The sequence below is a fragment of the Chrysemys picta genome, chromosome 1 (assembly GCF_011386835.1).
Source record: "Chrysemys picta bellii isolate R12L10 chromosome 1, ASM1138683v2, whole genome shotgun sequence".
NCBI classification, from domain to species: Eukaryota; Metazoa; Chordata; order Testudines; family Emydidae; genus Chrysemys; species Chrysemys picta.
Genome location: NC_088791.1, coordinates 47,225,884 through 47,251,696, shown reverse-complemented (window position 1 = coordinate 47,251,696; position 25,813 = coordinate 47,225,884). Strand labels below are relative to the sequence as shown.

Below are 25,813 nucleotides of genomic sequence, written 5' to 3'. Positions count from 1 at the left end.
TTTGCCTTAGACTTTAAATTCTCAGGAGAAAGAAGTGGTTCAGGACTATTTAGAAAACCTGGATGAGCACAAATCCATGGGGCTGGATGTGCTGCATCCGAGGGTGCTAAAGGAGTTGGCGGATGTGATTGCAGAGCCATTTGCCATTATCTTTGAAAACTCATGGCGATCGGGGGAGGTCCTGGACGACTGGAAAAAGGCTAATGTAGTGCCCATCTTTAAAAAAGAGAAGGAGGAGGATCCGGGGAACTACAGGCCAGTCAGCCTCACCTCAGTCCCTGGAAAAATCATGGAGCAGGTCCTCAAGGAATCAATTCTGAAGCACTTAGAGGGGAGGAAAGTGATGAGGAACAGGCGGCATGGATTCACCAAGGGCAAGTCATGCCTGACTAACCTAATTGCCTTCTATGAGGAGATAACTGGGTCTGTGGATGAGGGGAAAGCAGTGGATGTGTTATTTCTTGACTTTAGCAAAGTTTTTGATACGGTCTCCCACAGTATTCTTGCCGGCAAGTTAAAGAAGTATGGGCTGGATGAATGGACTATAAGGTGGATAGAAAGCTGGCTAGATCATCGGGCTCAATGGGTAGTGATCAACAGCTCCATGTCTTGTTGGCAACCAGTATCAAGCGGAGTGCCCCAAGGATCGGTCCTGGGGCTGGTTTTGTTCAATATCTTCATTAATGATCTGTAGGATGGTGTGGACTGCACTCTCAGCAAGTTTGCAGATGACACTAAACTGGGAGGAGTGGTAGATACACTGGAGGGTAGGGATAGGGTCCAGAGTGATCTAGACAAATTAGAGGATTGGGCCAAAAGAAACCTGATGAGGTTCAACAAGGACAAGTGCAGAGTCCTGCACTTAGGATGGAAGAATCCCATGCACTGCTACAGACTAGGGGCCGAATGGCTAGGCAGCAGTTCTGCAGAAAAGGACCTAGGGGTTACAGTGGACAAAAAGCTGGAAATGAGTCAACAGTGTGCCCTTGTTGCCAAGAAGACTAACGGCATTTTGGGCTGTATAAGTAGGGGCACTGCCAGCAGATCGAGGCATGTGATCATTCCCCTCTATTCGTTATTGGTGAGGACTCATCTGGAGTACTGTGCCCAGTTTTGGGCCCCACACTACAAGAAGGATGTGGAAAAATTGGAAAGAGTCCAGCGGAGGGCAGCTAAAATGATTAGGGGGCTGGAACACATGACTTATGAGGAGAGGCTGAGGGAACTGGGATTGCTTAGTCTGCAGAAGAGAAGAATGAGGGGGGATTTGATAGCTGCTTTCAACTACCTGAAAGGGGATTCCAAAGAGGATGGATCTAGACTATTCTCAGTGGTACCAGATGACAGAACAAGGAGTAATGGTCTCAAGTTGCAGTGGGAGAGGTTTAGGTTGGATATTAGGAAAAACTTTTTCACAAGGAGGGTGGTGAAGCACTGTAATGGGTTACCTAGGGAGGTGATGGAATCTCCTTCCTTGGAGGTTTTTAAGGTCAGGCTTGACAAAGCCCTGGCTGGGATGATTTAGTTGGGAATTGGTCCTGCTTTGAGCAGGGGGTTGGACTAGATGACCTCCTGAAGTCCCTTCCAACCCTGATATTCTATTCTATATTCTATGTAATAAAGTATGGCGAATAGTGGCAAGGTCCTCAACAACAACAAAAAAAGGTCACAACCTCTTAGCCAGACTCAGATGATAAACAGATCTGGCCACGATTTTTAAAAGCGTGGAGAAATTTTAAGTGCATCCATTTTTCGGTGCCCCATCCAATATACCTAAAGAGGTGGTGGGTTTTCACAGGGTGGGTTCTCAGCCTTTTCGGAGAATCAAGCCTCTTTTATAATATCTCAGGTTAAGCACTCAATATCACTAGTTGATTTTTAAAATCTTAGGCCCTATTCTCAAAACTATCCTTCCCTATGCCCCTCAATGACATCTCTGTTCCATTCTCTCTTCCAGAAACAGTCTCAGCTTTGAACTGATACAAATCCTACTTCTCATTCAAAAAAAAAAAAAAAATCAATTAACCATTCAGAGTTAGTAGCGTCAAGCTTCTGTTGCCAAATGCTGCATTAGTGCTCGGTGTCAAGAAACTGCCCTGCTGACATCAATTAGCCAGGGTGGAGTAGGTCAGATTGGATTTCCCCCTGCAATCATAATAAAACTTTTTCCAGCTAACGTACTCATTTCCAATTGAAAAGCCTGTGTAAAGCACAGATACTAAAAAAAAAAAAAAAAAGAAAAACCACTATTCCATGGACAGTTGGAGACTATTTGCAAAATTAAGATAATTTTCATTTAACTATGAACAGTTACATTTACAATTAAGGATGTCATTAACTTGACATGTCTATATTAAACAGACAAACAATTAATGGAAAAGTCATTTAATTGCTACAATAGTTATAACAACAGACAGACAGACCTTAAAGCCTTTTGATGCTGCTATATGGGCAGCAGTCCAACCCTCTTTGTCAGCATGGTTGATAAGATCTGCAGAAACAACAGGCCTTGCTTTACTGGGATAGCTGTCTTCTCTGCATTCCAAGTCAAAGAAGCCTGAATTAGGCTGTGCATCATTCATAAAGTTTCCATTGTCTGTTTCTCCATAGTACATAAGGAGCTTGAGGCTGTCAACATTACCAGAATCCACAGCTGCATGAATTGGTGTCCAGCCATCCTAAAGAGACAAAAATGAAAAGCACAACCCCACCACACACGGAGAAAAGTGGTTAGTTACAAAATTTATATTACTAATTGCTTCCTATCAAACATGCTATCTGTAAAGCTTTTAAGCATCCAACAATGGCTGGCTATAAACAAATGTCAAAGTTTTGTATGAGACAGTCCATCTGTTGTGCTCTATGCATAAGTATGTGTGTGAGATGCCTGGTGTGAAATGAAAAAGGTGGGTTACAATCCCATAATACCTGCTTGGAAAAAGACATTTATTGAACCACCACAGGTCGTAAGGGTCCACCAAAAACATGCCAAGTGGAGGTCAAACTGAATCAAAGCAACCCTCTACCAGGGATCTTGGGTTGCAAATTGCGAGCTAATGTAACATTGTAACTGGACCTTTGTCAGATTTTTTTATTAACTATTCTGTACAATTTTATATAGCACTTTTTTCCTCTCTGGCTATACACAATGTTAGCTTAGCTTCTCTCTGCATTAGCACAACAAAGCCAATGCAGCTACTCTTGGAAGAATTTTCAATCCTTAATTCTCCTTTGATGTCCTTAATTTAAAGGCCACAGTCTGAACTTGTCTCTCCTACTTATTTTCTTCTAAATTTTTCTGACATCTACATTTAAGCTGACCATACAAGCTTCTTTCCATTGTAAGTGACAAAAAGATTATCAGCACACAGTGGTGCTTGAACAGTTTTTGGAGCGGTGGTACTGAGATGCACCCCTCTTGCCCCCATCTGCGTCCTTCACCGCCCCCTAGAGCTGGGGCCAGACGCACGCCCTTGGCTCCGGGAGCAGGGATGCGGACAGGAGTAAGGCAGTGGAGGCTGGGGCCACAGTTATGCGCGGGTGCAGAGTCCCGGGCATGGGGCTGGCAGCCGGGACTCCACATGCAGGGTGGACGGCCAGGACCCTCGGGCTGGTGGGGGAACCCCTGGGCACAGAGTCAGCGGCCGGGCGGGACCCCGGGCTGGCAACTGGGACTCTAGGGCAGGCAGCAGAGCCCCCAGGCATGCAGCCGGCAGCTGGGACCCTGCATGCAGGGCCAGTGGCCAGGACCCTGGGACCAGCAGCGGAGCCCCTGGGACCACAGCGGGACCCTGCATGCAAGCCGGTGGCTGGGACCCTGGGGCTGGCAGCGGAGCCCCTGGGTGTTGAGCTGGCGGCAAGGACCCTGGGGCTGGCAGCGGAGTCTCTGGGGTCCCGGCGGCTGGGACCTCACATGCGGCCTAGGGGCCGGGACCCTGGGGCTGGCAGCAGAGCCCCCAGGGACAGCAGCCAAGCAGGACCCCAGGTCGGCAGCAGAACCTCCGGGCCGCAGGGGGCCGGCAGCCAGGACTCAGGGTGGCAGGGGCGTGGGCCAGCAGCCAGGACACCGGGTGCATAATCTGGGGGTGCTGCAGCACCCCCTGCAGCCCTACTTCCCGCACCTTTATCAGCATATATCTATGGTCTGAGTTTTGTAATCTCCTTAGTTTGGAAAAATCAATACACACATTCATACAACTCAATACTGTAATATTAGTTCCACCTTCCTTTGGTTCTACCCTTCATCATTTTGCTACTGCATTTTCTACTCTAAGGAAAGATTCTTTTAATTTCAGGGATGCTTGATGGTTTGGATTTTACTTTCAAAGAAATACACTTAGAAAATGCATGCCCTAGTGAGAGAATTGTCTTGCAGTAGATTGTTTTTCCAATTTTAAAAAATTAAACCGTTTAATGTATTCGCAGATCTTGACCTCAAAAACTAAATTTTAAAGTCATTTATTGGTCATCTGCAGCCAGCACTCCACAATGAGAGTTGGCAGAAAGGTACAAGGAACATTCCCCCTGTATTACCCAGCAGAGCAGAGCACAATGGCAGTGCTCACACTCCTTTAACAGCAAAGACTGATTCAGGATTCTTCCTCTGTCTATGATATCTTCCTCAAAGTTGGTAGGAAAGGATGGATTCATGGACCTGGCCTCCTGACACCAGATAGGGAGTCTGTTCCCATGTGGGGGAAAAGCATGCTGTGCCTTCTCCAAAGGTAGTGCAGTGGCAAGACTTCTGTGGCAGTGGGGAGCACTCTGGAGCCACTGGGGAAAAATGTGGAAGTGTCTCAGTAACAAAGGCATTTTAGTCCCAATGACTGAATTTCAATGGGACTTAAGTGCTTTTGAAAATTTTATCCATTGTACCTCCCTAGGTCTTCTTCTCAGGGTGATGCACTTCTGTAGCACCACCTTCCATAAAGTGTGGCTTAATATTACAACAAAGAAGCAATCAGTAAGTGGCAATTTCTGTAATGTCTTGGTATAAAAAGTCAACTTAACAACCAGACAAGATCTTTTCTATAATGTTTTCTATATCCTCTTTTCCTCTAATTTCAAAATGAATTCAGGTTACTTTCCACACAAAAAATCAGCCCCTTTTAACCTAATTAACATGCACTATGTGTTTAAAAGACTAAGGGCTTGGCTACACTCGGGACTTCCCAGCACTGCCGCGGCTCCGAGGGGAGCTGCAGGCACTGATTACACTGGCGCTTTACAGCGCTGTACTCGCTGCGCTCAGGGGGGTGTTTTTTCACACCCCTGAGCACAGCAAGTTGCAGCGCCAGTGTAGCCAAAGCCTACAACACATACAAAGTATTTTTCATACAATATTTCTATACAGTCTAAATCTCACAACATTCAGTGATAAAAAGTCTCAATATTATGTGTACATGTCAAATTTTTAAGCAATAGCTCTGAAGTATGTGAATAAGGGAATGCCTAACCTTTAAATTTGAAGACTCTCACCTACTCTCTCCCCATCCACACCACACACATACATTTTGTTTTATCCTCCTCACTCTCCCTTTGTAACAAATGTCTAAGAATTTCTTTCACAATTCTTGCTGAAGAATGTTTTCTTCAAGAATAATGTTGATCTGCAATTAGACAAGATGCCCCAGAGCTATAGAGGTATCAGGGGCTACCACATATCCCTTCCTCATTCATGACTGCCACCAGGAGAAGTAAGGCTATAACAACACTGCATACCATGAGAGTTGACAGTGAAGCAGATCGATTATACCTCTGCTGTCCTACACAGCAACATGGTATACAAGATGTTGCATTTTGAAACTGAGGCTAAGAGGAAAGCTAAGTGATTTATAAGTTTTTATGGAAACTATGCAACCTAAACAAATAGAAAACATTCTACAATGAGACACAGCAATATTAAAATCAAAGCTTTTTACTAATTCCAAAACACACTGAGTATTACATCATTAAAGAGTTAAAAATTACAGTGCAAGGAATTCTGATTTTTGCAGCTGTTCAATTCACACTGTGATTTTAGAAATTCTTTTAACTTACACTGTTTTTTACACTTCGATCTGCTCCAGCTTCCAGCAAAAGTTTGATACATTCATTATTTCCATTTCCACAGGCTAGGTACAAAGGCGTCTGTCCTCTTTCAGCAGCATGGTTAATGTCAGCCTGATACATAATTAATAATTCTGCACACCTATGAGTGGAAACATCAGGTGACAACACAATAAAAGATTCCTGTATTTGTATGTGAAGTTACATGCACATTTAAAAACCATATTTAAATGTTGTATTGATGTATATATTAACAGACTAATTTAGTTAAATTAATCACATCAATCCTAAATTATTGTAGGTATATTAAAGTTCTATTTAAAACTGGCAAGATTGGAAAACTGTATTTTACAAGAGCTGACAAAAACTTTTTAGTTGACAGCTATTTGAATAAAAGCCTTCAAGTGTGAGTAACAAAGGAATGTTTTTTTCCTGACCACTGACATCAGAGTGCTATCTCTTTAAATATTTGGCAATCCCTCTGTTACTCTCACAGCAGTTACGTTTGTAGTTCTACAGAGCAGCAAATACTGAAAACACAAACTTGTTGTGAAGCTTTACAATATTTTCATTAGAAAACAGCATCTAAAGCGTCAAACAGAACTGTAGAAATATCTATCCATGAAATATAACAGCTGTGAAAGATTGCTTTTCAGATGACTAAAGATTTGTCCACAAAAGCCATACACACTCTTGCCTCCTCATAACAACATACTTTTATTCAATATTTAAATTGCTGTAGCTTTCACAGGCCCAGTTGAAGACTGGAGTCCCACTGTGATAAGTGCTGTGCAAACACACAATCTCTGACCAAAGACAAGCAACATGAGGATGGAGGAGGACACAATTATGTGTGTATGATTGTGTATATAATTTGTATACAGTATACACTTTTTTCCCCTCGCAATTATAAATAGACATATTCCCAAATGTCCCTCTACCCAACTGTCATTCATTGGCTTATTTCATAAGGGCACTGCAGTACAGCTGGGTCTTGACGAGAGGGTTTTATGGATTAGTTCAGGGAACGTGTTCCATGCGTCAGAGACACATGAAAGTACACATGGAGATGCATGAGAGTGCAGCTGACAGGAAGGCAGAGGAGGCTGGAATCTTTGATTGAGCAGGTAAAGTTGAAAGAGACAGAATAAAATGCAAGAAAAGACAAGTAAAGAGGGGTATTCAGATTAAGTTTAGGTGCAGCAGGCCTGTATAACTAGGGTCTCCACTCATGGAGCCATTGATTACATCAGAATCTCAGCTTTCATCTAAAAAATGAAGATTCTAGCCATAATGGTTGTAAAGAAATGTGTGAACTGACCCATTTATCTCAATGAGGCTGTAACAAAAGAAAAAAGCTGCGAGGGAACCCAACATCACCTCCACTGTGGTCTGAGAAGAGTGACGTGGGCCACCTGCTGCCACTCCCATCTTTCAGCTACTCCCAATGAGGGGAGGTACTGCTGGCCTTCCTGGGAGAAGGGGATGCCCTGGCCACTACCTCTCTGGAACGGTAGGGAGAGGACTGGGCCACAGGAGCCCCATGCTGTGGTTGACTAGCACCCTGGATTGCTTTAATCTTACCCTGAGAGGGAAAGTTGTGTGAAGAGTCTTACAAGGTGAAGACAAGAAGCTGAACTTGATGCAGTGAAACAGGAGGAGTTATTGGAAGGATTCAAAGAGGTGCCTAATATGCTTAAGTCAAATGACCACAAGGGCCACATGAGGACTAGTGCATTGGCCCGAGGGCCGCATCACTGACACCCCCCCTTGCTGCCCTGGCCCCGCCCCCACTCCACCCCTTCCATGAGGCCCTGCCTCATCTCTTCTCCACCTCCTCCTCCAAGTGGTTTTAATAAAATATATACACTCAATAAAGCACCCCCCCCCCCCACTGCACTGGGCTGCGCCACCACTCCACCCCTGCTCTGCCTCTTCCAGGGGTGGCAGGTTTGTAGAAATTTTGGTGGTGCCCAGAACCTGCCCCCCCCAAACTCTGCCCCCACCTGCTCTGGGAGGGAGTTTGGATGGGGGAGGAGGGTCTGGGGTGCAGACTCTAGGATGGAGTTTGGATGCTGGGTGCAGGCTCCAGGCTGGGGCACAGGGTGTGGGGTGCAGGATGGGTGGAGGGGTGCAGGCTCTGGGATGGAGTTTGGGTGCTGGGTGCAGGCTCTGGGCTGGGGCAGGGGTGCAGGACCTGGGGTGGAGTTTGGGGATAGGAGGGGGTGCAGGGGTGAGGGCTGTGGGACTAGGGATGAGGGGTTTGGGGCATTGGAGAGGCTCAGGACTAGAGCAAAAGGGCAGGGGAAGGGCAGTGCCCTGGCCTTAGTGGAACGGGGCACTAGGACCCTGCGGCAGCAGGTGATGCCGGAAGCCGGCAGAGCGGAGCTGAGTCAGCATGAGCTGCAGGCTCCGGGTGGTGAGGGGGCAGCAAGTGAGGCGGGGGGACACTCGGGGGAGGTGTGTGGGGGCGGCAGGCAGGGCTGGGGGAGAGACCCTGCCCCAAACATTGGGGAGCAGCACCTGGGGAGCTTAGCTGCCACATAAAATAACTCGGGGGGGGGGGGTAGGGGTGAGGTGAGTTTGGCGGAGACAGGAAGTAACGGGGGGGTGCGCGGGGAGCTTGGCGGGCCGCAGGGAAGAGCTCTGCGGGCTGCATGTGGCCCATGGGCCGCATGTTTGAGACCCCTGCTCTAAGTGATAGACAAGAATTACGATCTTAGCAACTGTGTTAATGGATTCAAGGGACATGGTGTTTGGGAGGCCAGAGAAGAGGTGGTTACAGTAATCAAGATGGGAGGATGATGCCAGCCTGGATGAAAGTTTTGGCTGTCTCTACAGCAATGAAAGGATGAATCTTCAAAATGTTATGGAGGAAGTAGCTGCAGGAATTGGACACAGCCTGAATATGTCTGGCAAGGAAGGAGACCAGTTAAAGGTGACAGGCTGGATCAACAAGAGGGATGGTGGAATGGATTAAAGGGATGTAGTGAGGTTATAAACTTGGTCCAACATTTAGATTGCATACTATCAGCCTTTTATAAAAACCTAAAACTATCAGAAATGCTTCCATCATTCATTAAAACATTACAGCAGAATTTTTTTTTTAAACAAACATTCTTCTGCAGTGTTTGCAACCCAAACACTGGAGCACTGTCTTAGAACCAGCTTTAATAATCTTAAATGTTACCAAGTAAAGCTGATAAAAAAAACCTAATAAGTTACCTTCTTGTAACTGTTGTTCATTGAGATGTGTTGCATATGTCCATTGCAACTGTAGGTGCGAGCATGTCCTGTGCACCAGTGCTAGAGTGTTTTCCCCAGTGCAAGGGTTCTCTAACTCTTTTTGATGGGCCCCCCTTTGAAAATATTTCACGCTGTGATACCACCCCCCCCCCCACACACACACACCACCCTTACTTCTAAGGGCTGCTGCTGGCAGCAGCGCTGCCCTCAGAGATGGGCACCTGAACAGCACCCACCGCTCTCCAGCTGCCAGCTCTCAAGGCAGCCTGGAATTTAGGATGGCAATACAGTGACCCCTCCCCCCCCCCCAGCCTTGCAACCCCCTTTTGGATCATAACCCCCAGTTTGAAAAACACTTCCCTAGCAGAACCCCTAACGGCCCTGCCCACACTTGAGCGCCTCATGCTCCAAACCAAGGGAAAAATACGGGAGGAGCTTCGCCTCTCCTTCAGTTTCTTTGCACCAGAAGCTAATGGTAGTCTCCGATGCACTGGGGGAAGAGGACAGGTGGTATAGTGGACATATGCAACACATCTCAAAGAACAACAGTTATGAGACGCTGAGTAACCGTTTCTTCTTCTAGTGCTTGTATATGTCCATTACACTGTAGGTGACCCCCAAGATCTTATCCCAGACCATGGGGCTTGGATTCTCATTAGAAAAAGGGACTGTGGGACCTATATTTGCATCTTCCCTTGATGCAGCAGTCAGTGCATAATGTCTGGTGAATGTATGAACTGAAGACCACATAGTTGCCCTGCAGATGTCTACAATAGGGATGTGTGCCACAAATGCTGTTGAGGCTGAATGTGCTCTAGTTGAGTGTGCAGTCAGCCTGCCAAGGAGTGCTATCCCTTTAGAAGCACAAGAGTGCTGCAGCTGGTGATCCATTTCGACAGTCTCTGTGTTGTAACTGGTTGACTTCTCTCATATGCTCTGAATATGAAACAAAAAGCTAGGAAGAAACATGGAAGGGCTGTGTCCCATCCACGGTGTGCAGCCTTTGCTCATACCTGTGAACATGATTCATATGAAAATCAGATACTATCTTTGAGATGCTCTTAGGGTGTGGCCTAAGCTGAACCTTGTCCTTGTGGAAAATGGTGCATGGTGGATCAGAAACCATAACAACATAAGAATGACCATTCTGGTTCAGACCAGAGGTCCATCTAGCCCAGTATCCTGTCTTCCTACAGTGGCCAATGCCAAGTGCCCTAGAAGGAATGAACAGAACAGGTAATCATCAAGTGACCCACCCCCATCACCTATTCCCAGCTTCTGGCAAACAGAGGTTAGGGACACTATCCCTGCCCATCCTGGCTAATAGCCATTGATGAACCTATCCTCCATGAATTTATCTAGTTCTTTTTTGAACCCTGTTGTAGCTTGGCCTTCACAATATCCTCTGGCAAAGAGTTCCACAGGTTGACTGTGCACTGTGTGAAGAAATACTTCCTTTTGTTTGTTTTAAACCTGCTGCCTATTAATTTCATTTGGTGACCCCTAGTTCTTGTGTTATGAGAAGGAGTAAACAACACTTCCTTATTTACTTTCTCCACACCAGTCATTATTTTATAGACTTATCATATCCATCCTTAGTTGTCTCTTTTCGGAGCTGAAAAGTCCCAATCTTATTAATCTCTCCTCATACGGAAGCTGTTCTATACCCCTAATCATTTTTGTTGCCCTTTTCTGAACCTTTTCCAATTCCAATATATCTTTTTCGAGATGGGGCAACCACATCTGCATGCAATATTCAAGGTTGTACCATGGATTTATATAGCGGCATTATGGTATTTACTGTCTTATTATCTATCCATTTCTTAATGATTCCCAACTTTCCGTTAGTTTTTTTGACTGCTGCTGCACATTGAGTTAATGTTTTCAGAGAACTATCCACAATGACTCCAAGATCTCCCTTGAGTGGTAACAGCGAATTTAGACCCCTTATTTTATATGTATAGTTGGAATCATGTTTTCCAATCTGCATTACTTTGCATTTATCAACATTGAATTTCATCTGTCATTTTGCTGTCCAGTCATCCAGTTTTGTGAGATCCCTTTGTAGCTCTTCGCAGTCTGCTTTGGACTTAACTATCTTGAATAGTTCTGCATCATCTGCAAATTTTGCCACCTCCCTGTTTACCCCTTTTCCCAGATTGTTTATGAACATGTTGAATAGTACTGGTCTCAGTACAGACCCCTGGGGGACACCACTATTTACGTGTCTCCATTATGAAAACTGACAATTTATTCCTACCCTTTGTTTCCTATCTTTTAATCAGTTACCAATCCATGAGAGGATCTTCCCTCTTATCCCATGACAGCTTACATTGCTTAAGAGCCTTTTGATGGATGATCTTATCAAAGGCTCTCTGAAAATCTAAGTACACTATATCCACTGGATCCCCCTTGTCCACATGCTTGTTGACCCCCTCAAAGAATTCTAGTAGATTGGCGATGCATGATTTCCCTTTACAAAAACCATGTTGACTCGTTCCCCAACAAATCGTGTTCATCTATGTATCTGACAATTCTGTTCTTTACTATAGTTTCAACCAGTTTGTCTGGTACTGAAGTCAGGCTTACTGGCCTATAATTGTTGGGATCACCTCTGGAGCCCTTTTTAAAAATTGGTGTCACATTAGCTATCCCCCAGTCATTTGGTACAGAAGCTGATTTAAATGATAGTTTACAAACTACAGTTACTAGTTCTTCAATTTCACATTTGAGTTCCTTCAGAACTCTTGGGTGAATGCCGTCTGGTCCTGGTGACTTATTGCTGTTTAATTTATCAATTTGTTCCAAAACCTCCCCTAAATGACACCTCAATCTGGGACAGTTCCTCAAATTCATCACCTAAAAAGAATAGCTCAGGTTTGGGAATTTCTCTCACATCCTCAGCCATGAAGACCGGTGCAAAGAATTCATTTAGTTTCTCTGCAATGACATTATCGTCTTTGAATGCTCCTTTAGCATCTCGATCGTCCAGTGGCCTCACTGGTTGTTTAGCAGATTTCCTGCTTCTGATGTACTTAAAAAAAATGTTGCTATTACTTTTTGAGTCTTTGGCTAGCTGTTCTTCAAATTCTTTTTTGGCCTTCCTAATTGTATTTTTACAACTTCACCTGCCAGAGTTTATGCTCCTTTCTATTTTCCTCACTAGGATTTAACTTCCACTTTTTAAAGGATGCCTTTTTGCCTCTCACGGCTTCTTTTACTATGTTGTTTAGACACAGTGGCACTTTTTTTGGTTCTCTTACTATTTTTATGAATTTGGGGGTATACATTTAAGTTGAGCCTCTATTATGGTGTATTTAAAACGTTTCCATGCAGCTTGCAGGGATTTCACTTTTGGCACTGTACCTTTTAATTTCTGTTTAACTAAATTCCTCATTTGTGTGTAGTTCCCCCTTTCTGAAATTAAATGCTACTGTGGTGGGCTGCTGTGGTGTTTTCCACGCCACAGGGATGTTAAATTTAATTACATTATGGTCATTATTATGAAGCGGTCCAGCTATATTCACCACTTGGACCAGATCCTGTGCTCCACTTACGACTAAATCAAGAATTGCCTCTCCTCTTGTGGGTTCCAGGATTAACTGCTCCAAGAAGCAGATATTTATGGTGTCAAGAAACTTTATCTCTGCAACCTGTCCTGAGGTGGCATGTACCCCATCAATATGGGGATAGTTGAAATCCCCATTATTGAGTTTTTTATTTTTATAGCCTCTCTAATCTCCTTGAGCATTTCACAGTCACTATCACCATCCTGGTCAGGTGGTCAGTAGTATATCCCTACTGCTATATTCTTATTATTCAAACAGTGCATTCAGGTCTCCCACTCTGCTGGTGGTGGTGGTGACCACTAAGAAACCTAGAGAGACAAGGTGAGTGAGGTAATATCTTTTATTGGACCAACTGCAGTTGGTGAGAGAGACAAGCTTTTGAGTCACACAGAGCTCTTCCTCAGGTCTCAGAAAGGTACTAAGAGTATCACAACCCTTGAGCCGAACGATCGTCCAGATGCACGCCCCACACCATAATGAAGAATCCCTCACCAAATTCATAAAAGGGAGTATAGGGAACTTCCCAACAGACATGGTCTTGACTCATACTAGCTCAGAGATGAGAATACTCATCTGGGATGCACACTAACTTGTCCAGGAGGTGGATATGAGGGCAATAGACTGACTTGAGCCATGCCTGTAATGCTCTGAGGTACAGTCTGGCCTGAGGGGGTCACATAAGTACATGCAGTCATGTGGCCCATGAGTCTTAAGCAATTCCTCACAGTGGTCCACCAGTGATCCTTGAGGGACGTACAGAGGTCCCGTATAGTCTGAAATCTGGAAAGACCTTTTTTAGAGGCAATAACGTCAACTGTATTTAATTTCAGGACCAGGATGTTGAACAGCCAGAGTTCAATGAACAGCAATTTGTAGCTATTGTCTGGAGACAGCCTGAACCAACCAATCGTTCAGGTAAGGATAAATGTGGACATCTCTCTGGAGGAGGTAGCCTGCAACCACTGCCATGCACTTGGGTGAATACTCTTGATGCTGATGACAGACCAAAGGGCAGAATAGCAAATTGACAATGATTGTGTCCTACGATGAACCTCAGAAACTTCCTGTGGCAAGGATGGATCGCCACATGGAAGTAGGCATCCTGTAAACTGAGGGTGGCACACCAATCTCCTGGATCTAGGGAAGAGATAGCTGTAGCCAAGGACATTATGCAGAACTTCATCTTGATGTATTTGTTGGGATTCCTAAGATGTACAATGGGCTGAGACCCTGACCCACTCCCCCCGGCTTTGGATATTAGAAATTATCAGGAATAAATATCACTGCCCCAATGAAGAGAGGGCACCTCATGAGAGGGGTCTCTGAACTCTGTAGTGGGGGACAGGATGGAGGGATAGAAAGAAAATGCAGGGTATATCCCAACTCCACCAAGCTTAGCACCCACTTGTCTGAAGTGATGGACTGCCACACAAGTAGGAAATAGGACAGCATGTCCCAGAAATGGGGGGGGGGGGGAAAGAGCTAGGGAGTTCCTGGATAGATAGCATGCTGTCCTTGACATAAAAGTCAAACTGACTGTTTTAAGACCTGTGGATGTCTAGATGAAGAGACCAAGGAAGTAGAAGGCATAGGTCTCCTCCTCTGAGACCTTCTCTTCCTCTTACACCGGTCAGCCTGATGGAACAGGTAATGCTGCTGGTATTGAGTAAGGCTGGTATTGAGGATGATATTTTGTTCTCTTCATAGCCAGCATGTAGAGACCGAAGGACTTTAAAACTGTTCTTGAGTCCGTTAGTATGTGGAAAGCCTTGTCTGTTTTGGAAGAGAACAAAGCACATTCCTCGAAGGGAAGGTCCTCAATTGTCTGTTGCACCTCCACAGGAATCCCCAAAGACTGCAACCAGGGGGAAAGGTGCATAGTCGCTGCCATCGACATAGCCTGGGCTGTAGAATTCACTGTGTAAAAGAAGGCCTGCATCAAGAGATCAGGCGGCCTTTAGCAACAAGGGACCAAAACTGCTCTCTAGAACTTTCCGGCAGTTTGTTTGCAAATTGAGAGATTGCCTCCCAGTTAGAGCAGACTGAGGCAAGTCCCAAACTTGAGAGTCCACAAGCTAATTGGTACGGACTGTCACTGGTCTCAATACCAGCAGGAGAAGGCTTCCTCCATGTTGATCTGTTTGTACGGCATAGTGGCACTGTGGATCTGGATGCTGGGGGCATCCAATAAGGCCAATGCAGAGATCAGTACAGTACGGGACCCCAGGCATATTTGACTCAACCATCCCAATCCCTGGCTTCACTCTTCTCAATTATACTGACAGGTCATTTCTACACTGCAATTAGGATTGATTAGTAAACTGGACTCATTTAAACTGCATGCATTTGAATACAGCCAAAAGCAAGGTCAGGCATCTCGGAACAAAGAAGGTATGTCAAATTTACAGCATGAGGGAGTATATTCTGGAAAGCAGTGACTCTGTGAGGCACATAGGGGTCTTGGAGGATACCCAGCTGAAACTGAGCTCCCAATGTGTTGTGGTAGCTAAGGCTAGGTCTACACTACCCGCCTGAATCGGCGGGTAGAAATCGATCTCTCGGGGAATCGAATTATCGCGTCTCGTCGGGACGCGACAATCGATCCCCGAATCGATGCTCTTACTCCACCAGCAGAGGTGGGAGTAAGCGCCATAGACGGGGAGCCGCGGAGGTCGATTTTGCCGCCGTCCTCACAGCAGGGTAAGTCGGCTCCGATACGCAAATTCGTAGCTGAATTCGACCTATCGACCCCCCGCCCCCCCCCCCCCCATAGTGAAGACCTGCCCTAAGAAACCTAATTTGATCCTTGGCTATAAAAGAAGAGGAATATCCAGTTGGAGTAGGAAGGTGGTATTAACTCTGTATACAGTATTAGTAAGACCATTACTAGAATATTGTTTCCAGTTCTGACTGGAAAAGGCTCAGGAAAGAGCTAAAAGAATGATCTGACAACAGTAAAAAACCAAACCAAACCAAAAACAGTTACTTACCTGTACTGCCACAGTTCTTCAAGACATGGGTGCCGACATGTATTCTACTTGATTGTGTGTGCTCCCAGCTCATTGGGATACTGTCCTTGTTGGGAGAGTTAAATTGACTATTTGTCCAAAGCAGATGGTGGATGGGCTGGCTGGTTGAAAGTAGGCCTTTTCCTTTGAGATTAATGTCTCTTCCTGGACAAGTCCTGTGGTCTAGCTGGATAAGCCACCTGCCGAAAATAATGCTGGGAATAGAGTCAGTATTGTTGCTGCTGTTGTTGTTGACCCCCACGGTGACACATCCTTATCACTGGGGTATAAACTTCTGGTGAATGTAAAGTAGTTCAAGAGTCTTTAAAAAAAAAAAAAAAATTATGTCATCAGTTTTCTGTGAAAATAAAAATCAACCATCAAATGGTAAGTCCTCTATACTTTGTTGGACCTCAGGGACTATGCCAGAATTCTGTAACTGCAAAGCTCTTCTCATTGTTACAGGTGAGGTCATAATCCTAGAGGAGGTGTCTGCTACATCCAGTGCTGATTGTAATGACATACTGGCCACTAACCGGCCCTCTGCAATGAAAGCTTGAATCTCTCCTGGAGGATTCTGGCAGCTTATCTGAAAATTCTGTCATATTCACAAAATCATATTTTGACAATAGAACCTGCTGATTGGCAATGCACATTAGTAAAGACGAGGTTGAAATTTTTTTTCTTCCCATGAAATCCAATTTTAAGATACTATGTCTTTCACTTCCAACTTAAATCAGTGGGCTTCCCTATGGGTAGTAAGGAAGCTGGGGTATGCCACAAAGTCTTTGCAGGTTCCAAAAATCCTTCATTTATAGGGAGAGCTGCCCTCCCTGGAGCTGAAGATTGGAGTACATCTACTGGTGAATGGGTATTCTCCCAAACATACTCTGCCTGCCCATTCGCCATAGAGATCTTGACATTATTTAAAATCCACAGGCACAGGAGACGAGGAATCTGATATAGTGGAATTGTCCGATGAAGAAGATGAAGAGGAAAAGAAAATCAAGGCTAATGGGATTTTCTATGATTCTACTTGCTCCTGCAATAAAGGCTCAGACTGAACCGGCTCAGAGAGAGAACCTCCATATGGTCTCTAGATTACTTGGGTCAGGAGGCAAGACAGCAGGAAAGTTTGGTGACTGTACCTTGGAGTGAACCCAAGGATCAAGACCCTGAAGATCAAGGGACCTCCCAAGGATTCCATGAATGCCACTGAAGAAAGGGATTGACTGCCTGTAGGAACCGGGCCACAAATCCCTCTCTCTGGTATGAGAATGGTACCAATTCCAGTGCCAATGGTGATCTGCTAAAGATCTAAAGCACTTTTGGGCTTGGTGTCTAGATGAAGAATAGGAAGTGGAAGATGACTTCAACAGGAGAAACTCTCCAAATAATCTGACAAGAACAGAGAAGCCACATCTGGAGGAGCCTGTTAAGATGTCTGGAGTGGCTCAGGAACATGAGTACCAACCTCAGGGCAGAATGTGAAGATGCAGGGCACAAACCCCAAAGTGGTTGTGAGTTCTATGCTTAGATTTCACCAAACAAGTATCAAGTGTGAATCCTCAGGCACTATAACAACCTTAATATGAAGTCACAGACAGCCCTCTTGGGTACTCCAATCTATCTTGCCACCCAGGTAAGCTTGTCTTGTGATAGATGTTTTTCCTTACACCAAAAACCACAATATTCAGGTTACTCCCAGTCCCAAAGAACCAGTCACTTACTCCAGGTCAACTGCACCTTAGATCCTAGATCAAAGACAATACTTGTAGTCAATCCTATAATAAATTAACTAAATATTTATTAAAGAAGAAAAAGAAATGAGAGTTATTTACAAGATCAAAGCAGGTAAAATACACACACAAATGAGTTACAACCTTAGGTTCCAAAAGGTAATAGAAGCTGCTATAATATATTAAATTCTAAGTCCTTTAAAGGCTGACCCAGGCCAATCAGTTAGAAATCCCTTGTTTATGCTTAGAAATCTTTGCCCCTTGGAGTTCAAGCAGTATAGAGAGATCCAGTTTCTTCTGATCAGAGATTTGTATTCCCTTCCCCCAGAGTTCAAGCCAATGAGACGGATCCTTGTGCACATTTCCTCTTCATGGGTGTGGGGGAGCAATCAACAAAGTCTTTGTCCTTTGATGTTTCACAATGGCTCATTGGTTTCAATGGGCCTTCTTGTGTGCAGGCCCTAGCATCTTCTGTAGGAAGCCAGCCTTTACATTAATTAAAGCTTCTTTTCTGTTTGGTGAGTTACACAGTTACAGAGGTTTACAACATAAAAACTTAGCCCTGGTCTACACTACAGAATTACTTCAGTATAACTATGTCAATCAGGGATATGAATAATCCACACTCCTGAGTGATGCAGTTATACCAACCTAAGAGTGATGTTGGTGGGAGAACTTCTCCCGCAGCCACAGCTAATGCCTCTCATGGAGGTGGAATTATTAAACTGATGGGGAGCTCTCTCTCTCTCATCGGTTTAGAGCAGTGGCTCAAACTTTTTTACTGGTGACCCCTTTCACATAACAAGCCTCTGAGTGCAAACCCCTTATAAATTAAAAACACTTTTTTTATATATTTAATACCATTATAAATGCTGGAGGCAAAGCGGGGTTTGGGGTGGAGGCTGACAGCTCGCGACCCTCCCACGTAATAACCTTGCGACCCCCTGAGGGGTCCCGACCCCCAGTTTGAGAACCCCTAGTTTAGAGAATCTTTATCAGAAGCGCTATAGCAGTGCAGTTGCATTGGTGCAGCTGCTCCGCTGCAAGTTTGTAGTGTAAATCTGTCCTCAGTGTAACTATATAACATGGGGTACAGAAGTTAAGTGAGATTAATACACGCAGCATCTTACAAGCATTTCATAATATATAAACACTAAACACATTTTTATAAATAAAATACCTATTTTAACAATACTAATACACAGGTGAGCCTGACTGGTTTCCAGTTATATATTCATCAGTGTTCAGCTGGGGCCTAGGGGCCTTGGCATGAGCTGGCACCTGGTCTGCTAGCATCAGAAAGCCATACCACATCTTAATTCATTGGAAGCCCAGTACACTGGCCACATCAAAAAAGACAGCAGTTGGAGCCTTCACTATCAGCAGTGTCACAGAGACAGTCTTGCGTCTGACGAAGTGGGCATTCACCCATGAAAGCTTATGCGCCAATACTTCTGTTAGTCTTAAAGGTGCCACAGGACCCTCTGTTGCTTTTTACAGAGACAGCCCTAACACTCAGTACTGGAATAGACATTGGTATCGAAGTAGAGGCCAGTACTGCATTTGTAGCTCTGGCCTGTACCCGACCTGTAGAAACAGACATTGTCTCCAGGGCCAAAGATGGAATCAGCACCAACAAAATGGCCTTTGGTGCCGGTCTTGTCTCCACAATCTGATTTTTAAGCAGTGCCTGCAACTACCTGTATTGTGAGGCAATCAACCCAGATGGTCCAGAGAGCTCAGAAGACACCACTACAGCCGAGGGCTCCTATATCACAGGCAAGTCTGGCAAAGAGAGGAAAAGTAAATCTGCTGCTGCTTCAAAAGCCAGTGGTGTTGATATGTTCAGTGCAGAGACCAATATTGTTGGTATCGGATTAAATGGACACCCCCCAGAAGATACCAAAGTCAATGGTATCCTGCCTGAATGATTTGTCTTTGAACTGGAGAGTGGGTAGAGAGCCCTGCTCTAACCTGAGTACTTGAGGAACTCCAGTTCCTACCAGCACTACTTTTTGAAGGGGATGAAGAATCTCTCATGTCTTAGAGTAAATGAGGTCAGTTTTAGGAGTCCTCTTTCTTGGGGGAGAAGAGGAAGGAGAATGATCTATTCTCCTTAGAAAAGAGTCCGAGTCTCGTGGTGGCACCGAAGGTATCTGAGCGGCTGGACAATCTGATCCCAGCACTGACGTGGGTCTCATGGGTTGCTCCATCAGGTACTGCTTCAGGTGTAACCACTTGAATACTCTTTCTGAAGGATTTGCAAATGGAGCACTTCTTAATATATCCCTCTCAAAGGCGCAATAAAAAATCAGTTTGGGGACTGCTACTGGGAATGGCTATTCCACATGAGGGACAGTGCTTAAAACCCAGGGAAGGCATTACACCAGGCAAAAAACAAACTAACTCATCTAACACTAAGGGTTCTATTAACTATAATTCAGGGGTAGGAAACCTATGGCACGCGTGCCAAAGGCGGCACAGCAAGCTGATTTTCAGTGGCACTCACACTGCCCGGGTCCTGGTCACCGGTCCGGGGGGCTCTGCATTTTAATTTAATTTTAAATGAAGCTTCTTAAACATTTTAAAAACCTTATATACTTTGCATACAACAATAGTTTAGTTATATATTATAGACTTATAGAAAGAGACCTTCTAAAAATGTTAAAATGTATTACCGGCACGCAAAACCTTAAATTAGAGTGAATAAACGAAGACTCGGCACACCACTTCCGAAAGCTTGCCGACCTCTGCTATAATTACTACCATACCAAAATATTGAGAGAAATCTCTCCAAGTTAACAACAAAAAGCATGAGGTAAATACCACACAGAATGCTCTGACTCAAGCCGAAGGCACCGAGAAGGAGCTGGGGGTGGGGGGTCGGGGAGGTAGCACCCTTAAATAGCCATTAGAGAGGCTACAAGGGCCAAAGGGTGTTTGTGCCATCACAACGGATACTGCTAGGCAAAGTTCTCCAGCTTCTTTGTGCTAGGCGCTCACACACCTGAGTGGAATATACATCTGCAACCATTTGAAGTATAATTAGGCAGGCCAAAAAAGAATTTGAAGAGAAACTAGCAAAAGACACAAAAAATAACAGCACAATTTTTTTAAAAGTATATCAGAATCAGGAACTCTGCCAAATAATCGTTGCGACCACCCAACGATTGAAATGCTAAAGGAGAACTCAAGGAAGACCAGGCAATTGCAGAGAATCATAGAATCATAAAAGATCAGGGTAGGAAGAGACCTCAGGAGGTCATCTAGTCCACCCCCCTACTCAAAGCAGGGCCAACACCAACTAAATCATCCCAGCCAGGGCTTTGTCAAGCAGGGCCTTAAAACTTCCAAGAGTCCACCACCTCCCTAGGTAACCCATTCCAGTGCTTCATCCTCCTCCTAGTGAAACAGGTTTTTCCTGCGCTACTATCCAACCTAGACCTCCCCCACTGCAACTTGAGACCATTGCTCCTTGTTCTGTCATCTGCCACCACTAAGAATAGCCTAGCTCCATCCTCTTTGGAACCCCCCTTCAGGTAGTTGAAGGCTGCTATCAAATCCCCCTGCACACAGACTCTTCTCTTATGCAGACTAAATAAGCCCAGCTCCCTCAGCCTCTCCTCATAAGTCATGTGCCCCAGTCCCTTAATCATTTTCATTGTCCTCTGATGGACTCTCTACAATTTGTCCACATCCCTTCTACAGCGGGGAAGCTAAAAGAATTTTTTGCATTGGTTTTCATTGCACAGGATGCGAGAGAGATTCCCACATTGGAGTCATTCTTTTCAGGTGACAATTCTGAGGAACTGTCCAAGTTTCAGGTGACGTTAGAAGTGGTTTTAGAACAAATCGATAAATTAAACAGTAATAAGTCACCAGGACCAGATGATATTCACCCAAGAGTTCTGAAGGAATTCAGATATGAAATTGCAGAACTACTACCTGATATGTAACCTATTGCTTAAATCAGCCTCTGTACCAGATGACTGGTGGATAGATAATGTAACACTGATTTTTAAAAAAGGTTCTAGAGGCAATGCTGGCAATTATAGGCCAAGAAGCCCAACTTCAGTACCAGGCAAATTGGTTGAAACTATAGAAAAGAACAGAATTATCAGACACAGAGATGAACACGATCTGCTGGGGAAGTCAAAACAGCTTTTGTAAAGGGAAATCATGCCTCAACAATCTATTACAATTCTTTGAGGGGGTCAACAAACATGTGGACAAGCATGATACAGTGTACTTGCACATTCAGAAAATCTTTGACAAGGTCCCTCACCAAAGGCTCTTAAGCAAAGTAAGCAGTCATGGGATAAGAGGGAAGGTCCTCTCATGGATCATGGTTAAAAGATAGAAAACAAAGAGTAGGAATAAATGGTCAGTTTTCAGAATAGAGAGATTTAAATAGCGGGGTCCCACAAGGTCTGTATTGGGACCAGTGCTGTTCAACATATTCATAAATGATCTGGAAAAAGAGGTAAACAGTAAGGTGGCAAAGTTTGTAGACAATAAAAAAATTACTCAAGATAATTAAGTCCGAAGCGGAGTGCAAAGAGTTACAAAGGAATCTCACAAAACTGGGTGATTGGATAACAAAATGGCAGATGAAATTCAATGTTTATAAATGCAAAGTAATGCACATTGGAAAACAATTTCAACTACACATACAAAATGATGGTGTCTAACTTAGCTGTCACCACTCAAGAACAAGATCTTGGAGTCATTGTGGATAGTTCTCTGAAAACATCTGCTCAAAGTGCAGCGGCAGTCAAAAAAGCTAACAGAATGTCAAGAGCCATTAGGAAAGGGATAGATAATAAGGACAGTAAATACCATAATGCCACTATAAAAATCAATGCTACACCCACACCTTGAATACTGTATGCAGTTCTAGCTGCCCCATCTAAAAATGATATATTAGAATTGGAAAAAGTACATAGAAGGACAACAAAAATGATTAGGATATGGAACAGCTCCCATATGAGGAGAGATTTAAAAGACTGTGACTCTTCAGCTTGGAAAACAGACAAGTAGGGAGGGATATAATAGAGGTCTATAAAATCATGAATGGTACGGAGAAAGTGAATAAATAAGTGTTACTACCCCTTCACATAACACAAGAACCAGGGGTCATCCAATAAATTAATAGGCAGCAGGTTTAAAACAAACATAAGGAAGTATTTTTTCACACAATGCACAGTCAACCTGTGAAACTCACTGCCAGGGTATGTTGTAAAGGCCAAAAGTATAACCAAGTTCAAAAAATAATTAGATAAGTTCATGGAGGATAGGTACATCAATGGCTACTAGCCAAGATGGTCAGGGATGCAACCCCATGCTCTGGGTGTCCCTAACCCTCTGACTGCCAAATGCTGGATGACAGGGAATGGATCATTTGATAATTACCCTGTTCTTTTCATTCTATCTGAAGCATCTGACATTGGCCGCTGTCAAAAAACAGGATACTAGGCTAGATGGACCACAGTTCTGACCCAGTATGGCTATTCTTATGTTCTTAACCTGCCTTCTAGAGAGACAATAAATAATACCTAGCTCATATACAGCATTTTTCATCAGTAGATCTCAAAGCACTTTACAAAGGAGGTCAGTAACACTATCTCCATTTTACAGAATTGGCAACTGAGGCACAGAGAGGTGAAATGACTTTCCCAAGATCTCTCAGCAGATGTCCAGCAAAATGCTGTCAAAGCATTGCAGTCTGCAAATTTTGCCGTATGTTATAAAACACTTGCAGACCCCAAAACTGGTGATCAGCTTAGCCCACAGCATCACCAGAGATCCAGCAACTAAATTAAGGGTGGCAAGGGTGAGCCTTAAATAGGAAATCCAGAATGGCTACTCCACCTAGACAGCAAACTGTATCAATCCCCTTCACACTCCAACCTCAAACAGAAGCCAATCACCTGGCCCCAGCAATGGGTGGAAAAGATACCAGAGCCCAGATCCAAATGCCCTGAGCATGAGGAATCATAGAATCATAAGACTTGAGAGGTCATCTAGTCCAGTCTCTTGCACTCATGGCAGGACTAAGCATTATCTAGAGATTCCACAACCTCCCTGGGCTATTTATACCAGTGCTTAACCACCCTGACTGTTAGGAAGTTTTTCCTAATGTCCAACCTAAACCTCCCTTGCTGCAATTTAAGCCCATTGCTTCTTGTCCTATCCTCAGAGGTTAAAGAGGATAATTTTTCTTCCTCCTTGTAACAACCTTTTATGTAATTGAAAACTGTTATGTCTCCTCTCAGTCTTCTCTTTTTCAGACTAAACAAACCCAATTTTTTCAATCTTCCTCACAAGTCATGTTTTCTAGACCTTTAATTATTTTTGTTGCTCTTCTCTGGACTTTCTCCAGTTTGTCCACATCTATCCTGAAATGTGGCGCCCAGACCTGGGCAGAATACTCCTGTGGAGGCCTAATCAGCATGTAGTAGAGCGGAAGAATTACTTCTCAGAAGTAGAAAGAAGAAAGAAGCAGGAAAAAAACAGCCCCCACATGCTGAAAACAAAATGGGATGGAGTGAAAGAAAAGGAGATTGAGCAGATGGAACACTGCTTCAGCTGCTCCCAGCTGAGATGCCCACCCACCTCCATCCACCACCCCCACACACTAGAAGGTGTCTCTACTGCTCAAAGTCCCATCAAAACTGTAGCCCAGCTAGTGAGGTGAGCATCCAGTTTACCCTAGCAAAGATTAATAGCTGACTTAATCATGACCTATAAGTAGCTAAATGGGGAGAATATTTCTGATAATAGAGGGCTCTTTAATCCAGCAGGAAAAGGCATAATGAGATCCAAATACTGGAAGCTGAAGCTAGACAAATTCAGACTAGAAATAAGGCAAATATTTTTAACACTGTAGGTAATTAACCACTGGAACAACTTATATGGCATCTCGTGCATTTTGTATCATTTGATGGATTTAAATCAAGACTTGAGGTCCTAACTAGATATGCTCTAGCTCAATCAGAAGTCATGAGTCTGATGCAGGAATTACAGTAACTCCTCACTAAAAGTTGTCCTGGTTAACATTGTTTTGTTGTTACATCGTTGATCAGTTAGAGAACTTGCTCATTTAAAGTTGTGCAATGCTCCCTTATAACGTTGTTTGGCAGCCACCTGCTTTGTTCACTGCTTGCAGAAAGAGCAGCCCGTTGGAGCTAGCTGGTGGGGAACCAGGGTGGACCGGCAGCCCCCATATCAGCTCCCCATTCCTCTAAGTTCCCTGTGCGGCAGCCACCCTGCAGGCTATCAATTGCCGGGCAGTTCAGCTCTCCCTTCCCACACTGCCATGTGCTGCTCCTGCCCTCTGCCTTGGAGCTGCTCCTGGGAGCCTCCTGCTTGCTATGCACATGGAAGGGGGAAGAGGAGTGCTAATGCCAGAGTGTCCCCTCCCCCTGCTCCTGTACCTTATCTCCACAGAGCGGGGGGGACATGACAGGGCTCAGAACAGAGGGCGCTTGCTGGCGGCACCTGCTGTCTCAACTTGCTGATCTACTTAAAAAGGCAATGTACTTAGAGTGGAGCCAGCATACTTAAAGGGGCAATGCGAGTCTCTCTCTCTCTCTCACACACACACACACACACAGTGTGTCTCTGTCTTTTTCTGCCATGCTGTCTCCCCTCCCTCCATTCATGCTGCCTTGTAGAGTGTGAGGCTACATTAACAACTTGTTAACCCTTGAGGGCTCAGCTGAGTGCTAATTCATCATTTAGCATCCGTGCGAAATATCCCACCCTCTGACTTCCCCACCTCAACCAAGCTTCACAATCATCATTGCAGGGTACAGTATAAAATTGTTTAAAGCTTATACTGTGTGTGTGTGTGTATAGATAGATAGATAGATAGAGACCGACTTCCCCCCCACACACCCCATTTACATTAATTCTTATGGGGAAATTGGATTCACTTAACATCGTTTCACTTAAAGTAGCATTATTCAGGAACATAACTACAACATTAAGTGAGGAGTTACTGTACTAATTGAGCTTCTGTGGTTTGTGTGATGACAGAGCTGATCATAATTGTCCCTTATGGTCTTAAAAACAAGTAAGAATTTATGAATATTTCTTTTCTTGTTTTTATCTGTAAAAGGTTTACAGTATAGGTTGACATTTCAAATATAGAAACAATATGGATAATGAGTCTAGTGAAACCACAATATTGTGAGTCTAC

General features: G+C 44.3%; 1 protein-coding gene across 1 annotated transcript in view; it reads right to left on the bottom strand.

The window, feature by feature from the left end:
* The window catches only part of CTTNBP2 (cortactin binding protein 2), a 196,976-nt gene that overhangs the window by 70,931 nt on the left and 100,232 nt on the right, over window positions 1-25,813 (bottom strand). Inside the window, 2 exon segments of the mRNA XM_005285758.5 lie at window positions 2,424-2,678; window positions 6,040-6,190. Coding sequence (XP_005285815.2) covers window positions 2,424-2,678; window positions 6,040-6,190 — 406 coding nt within the window.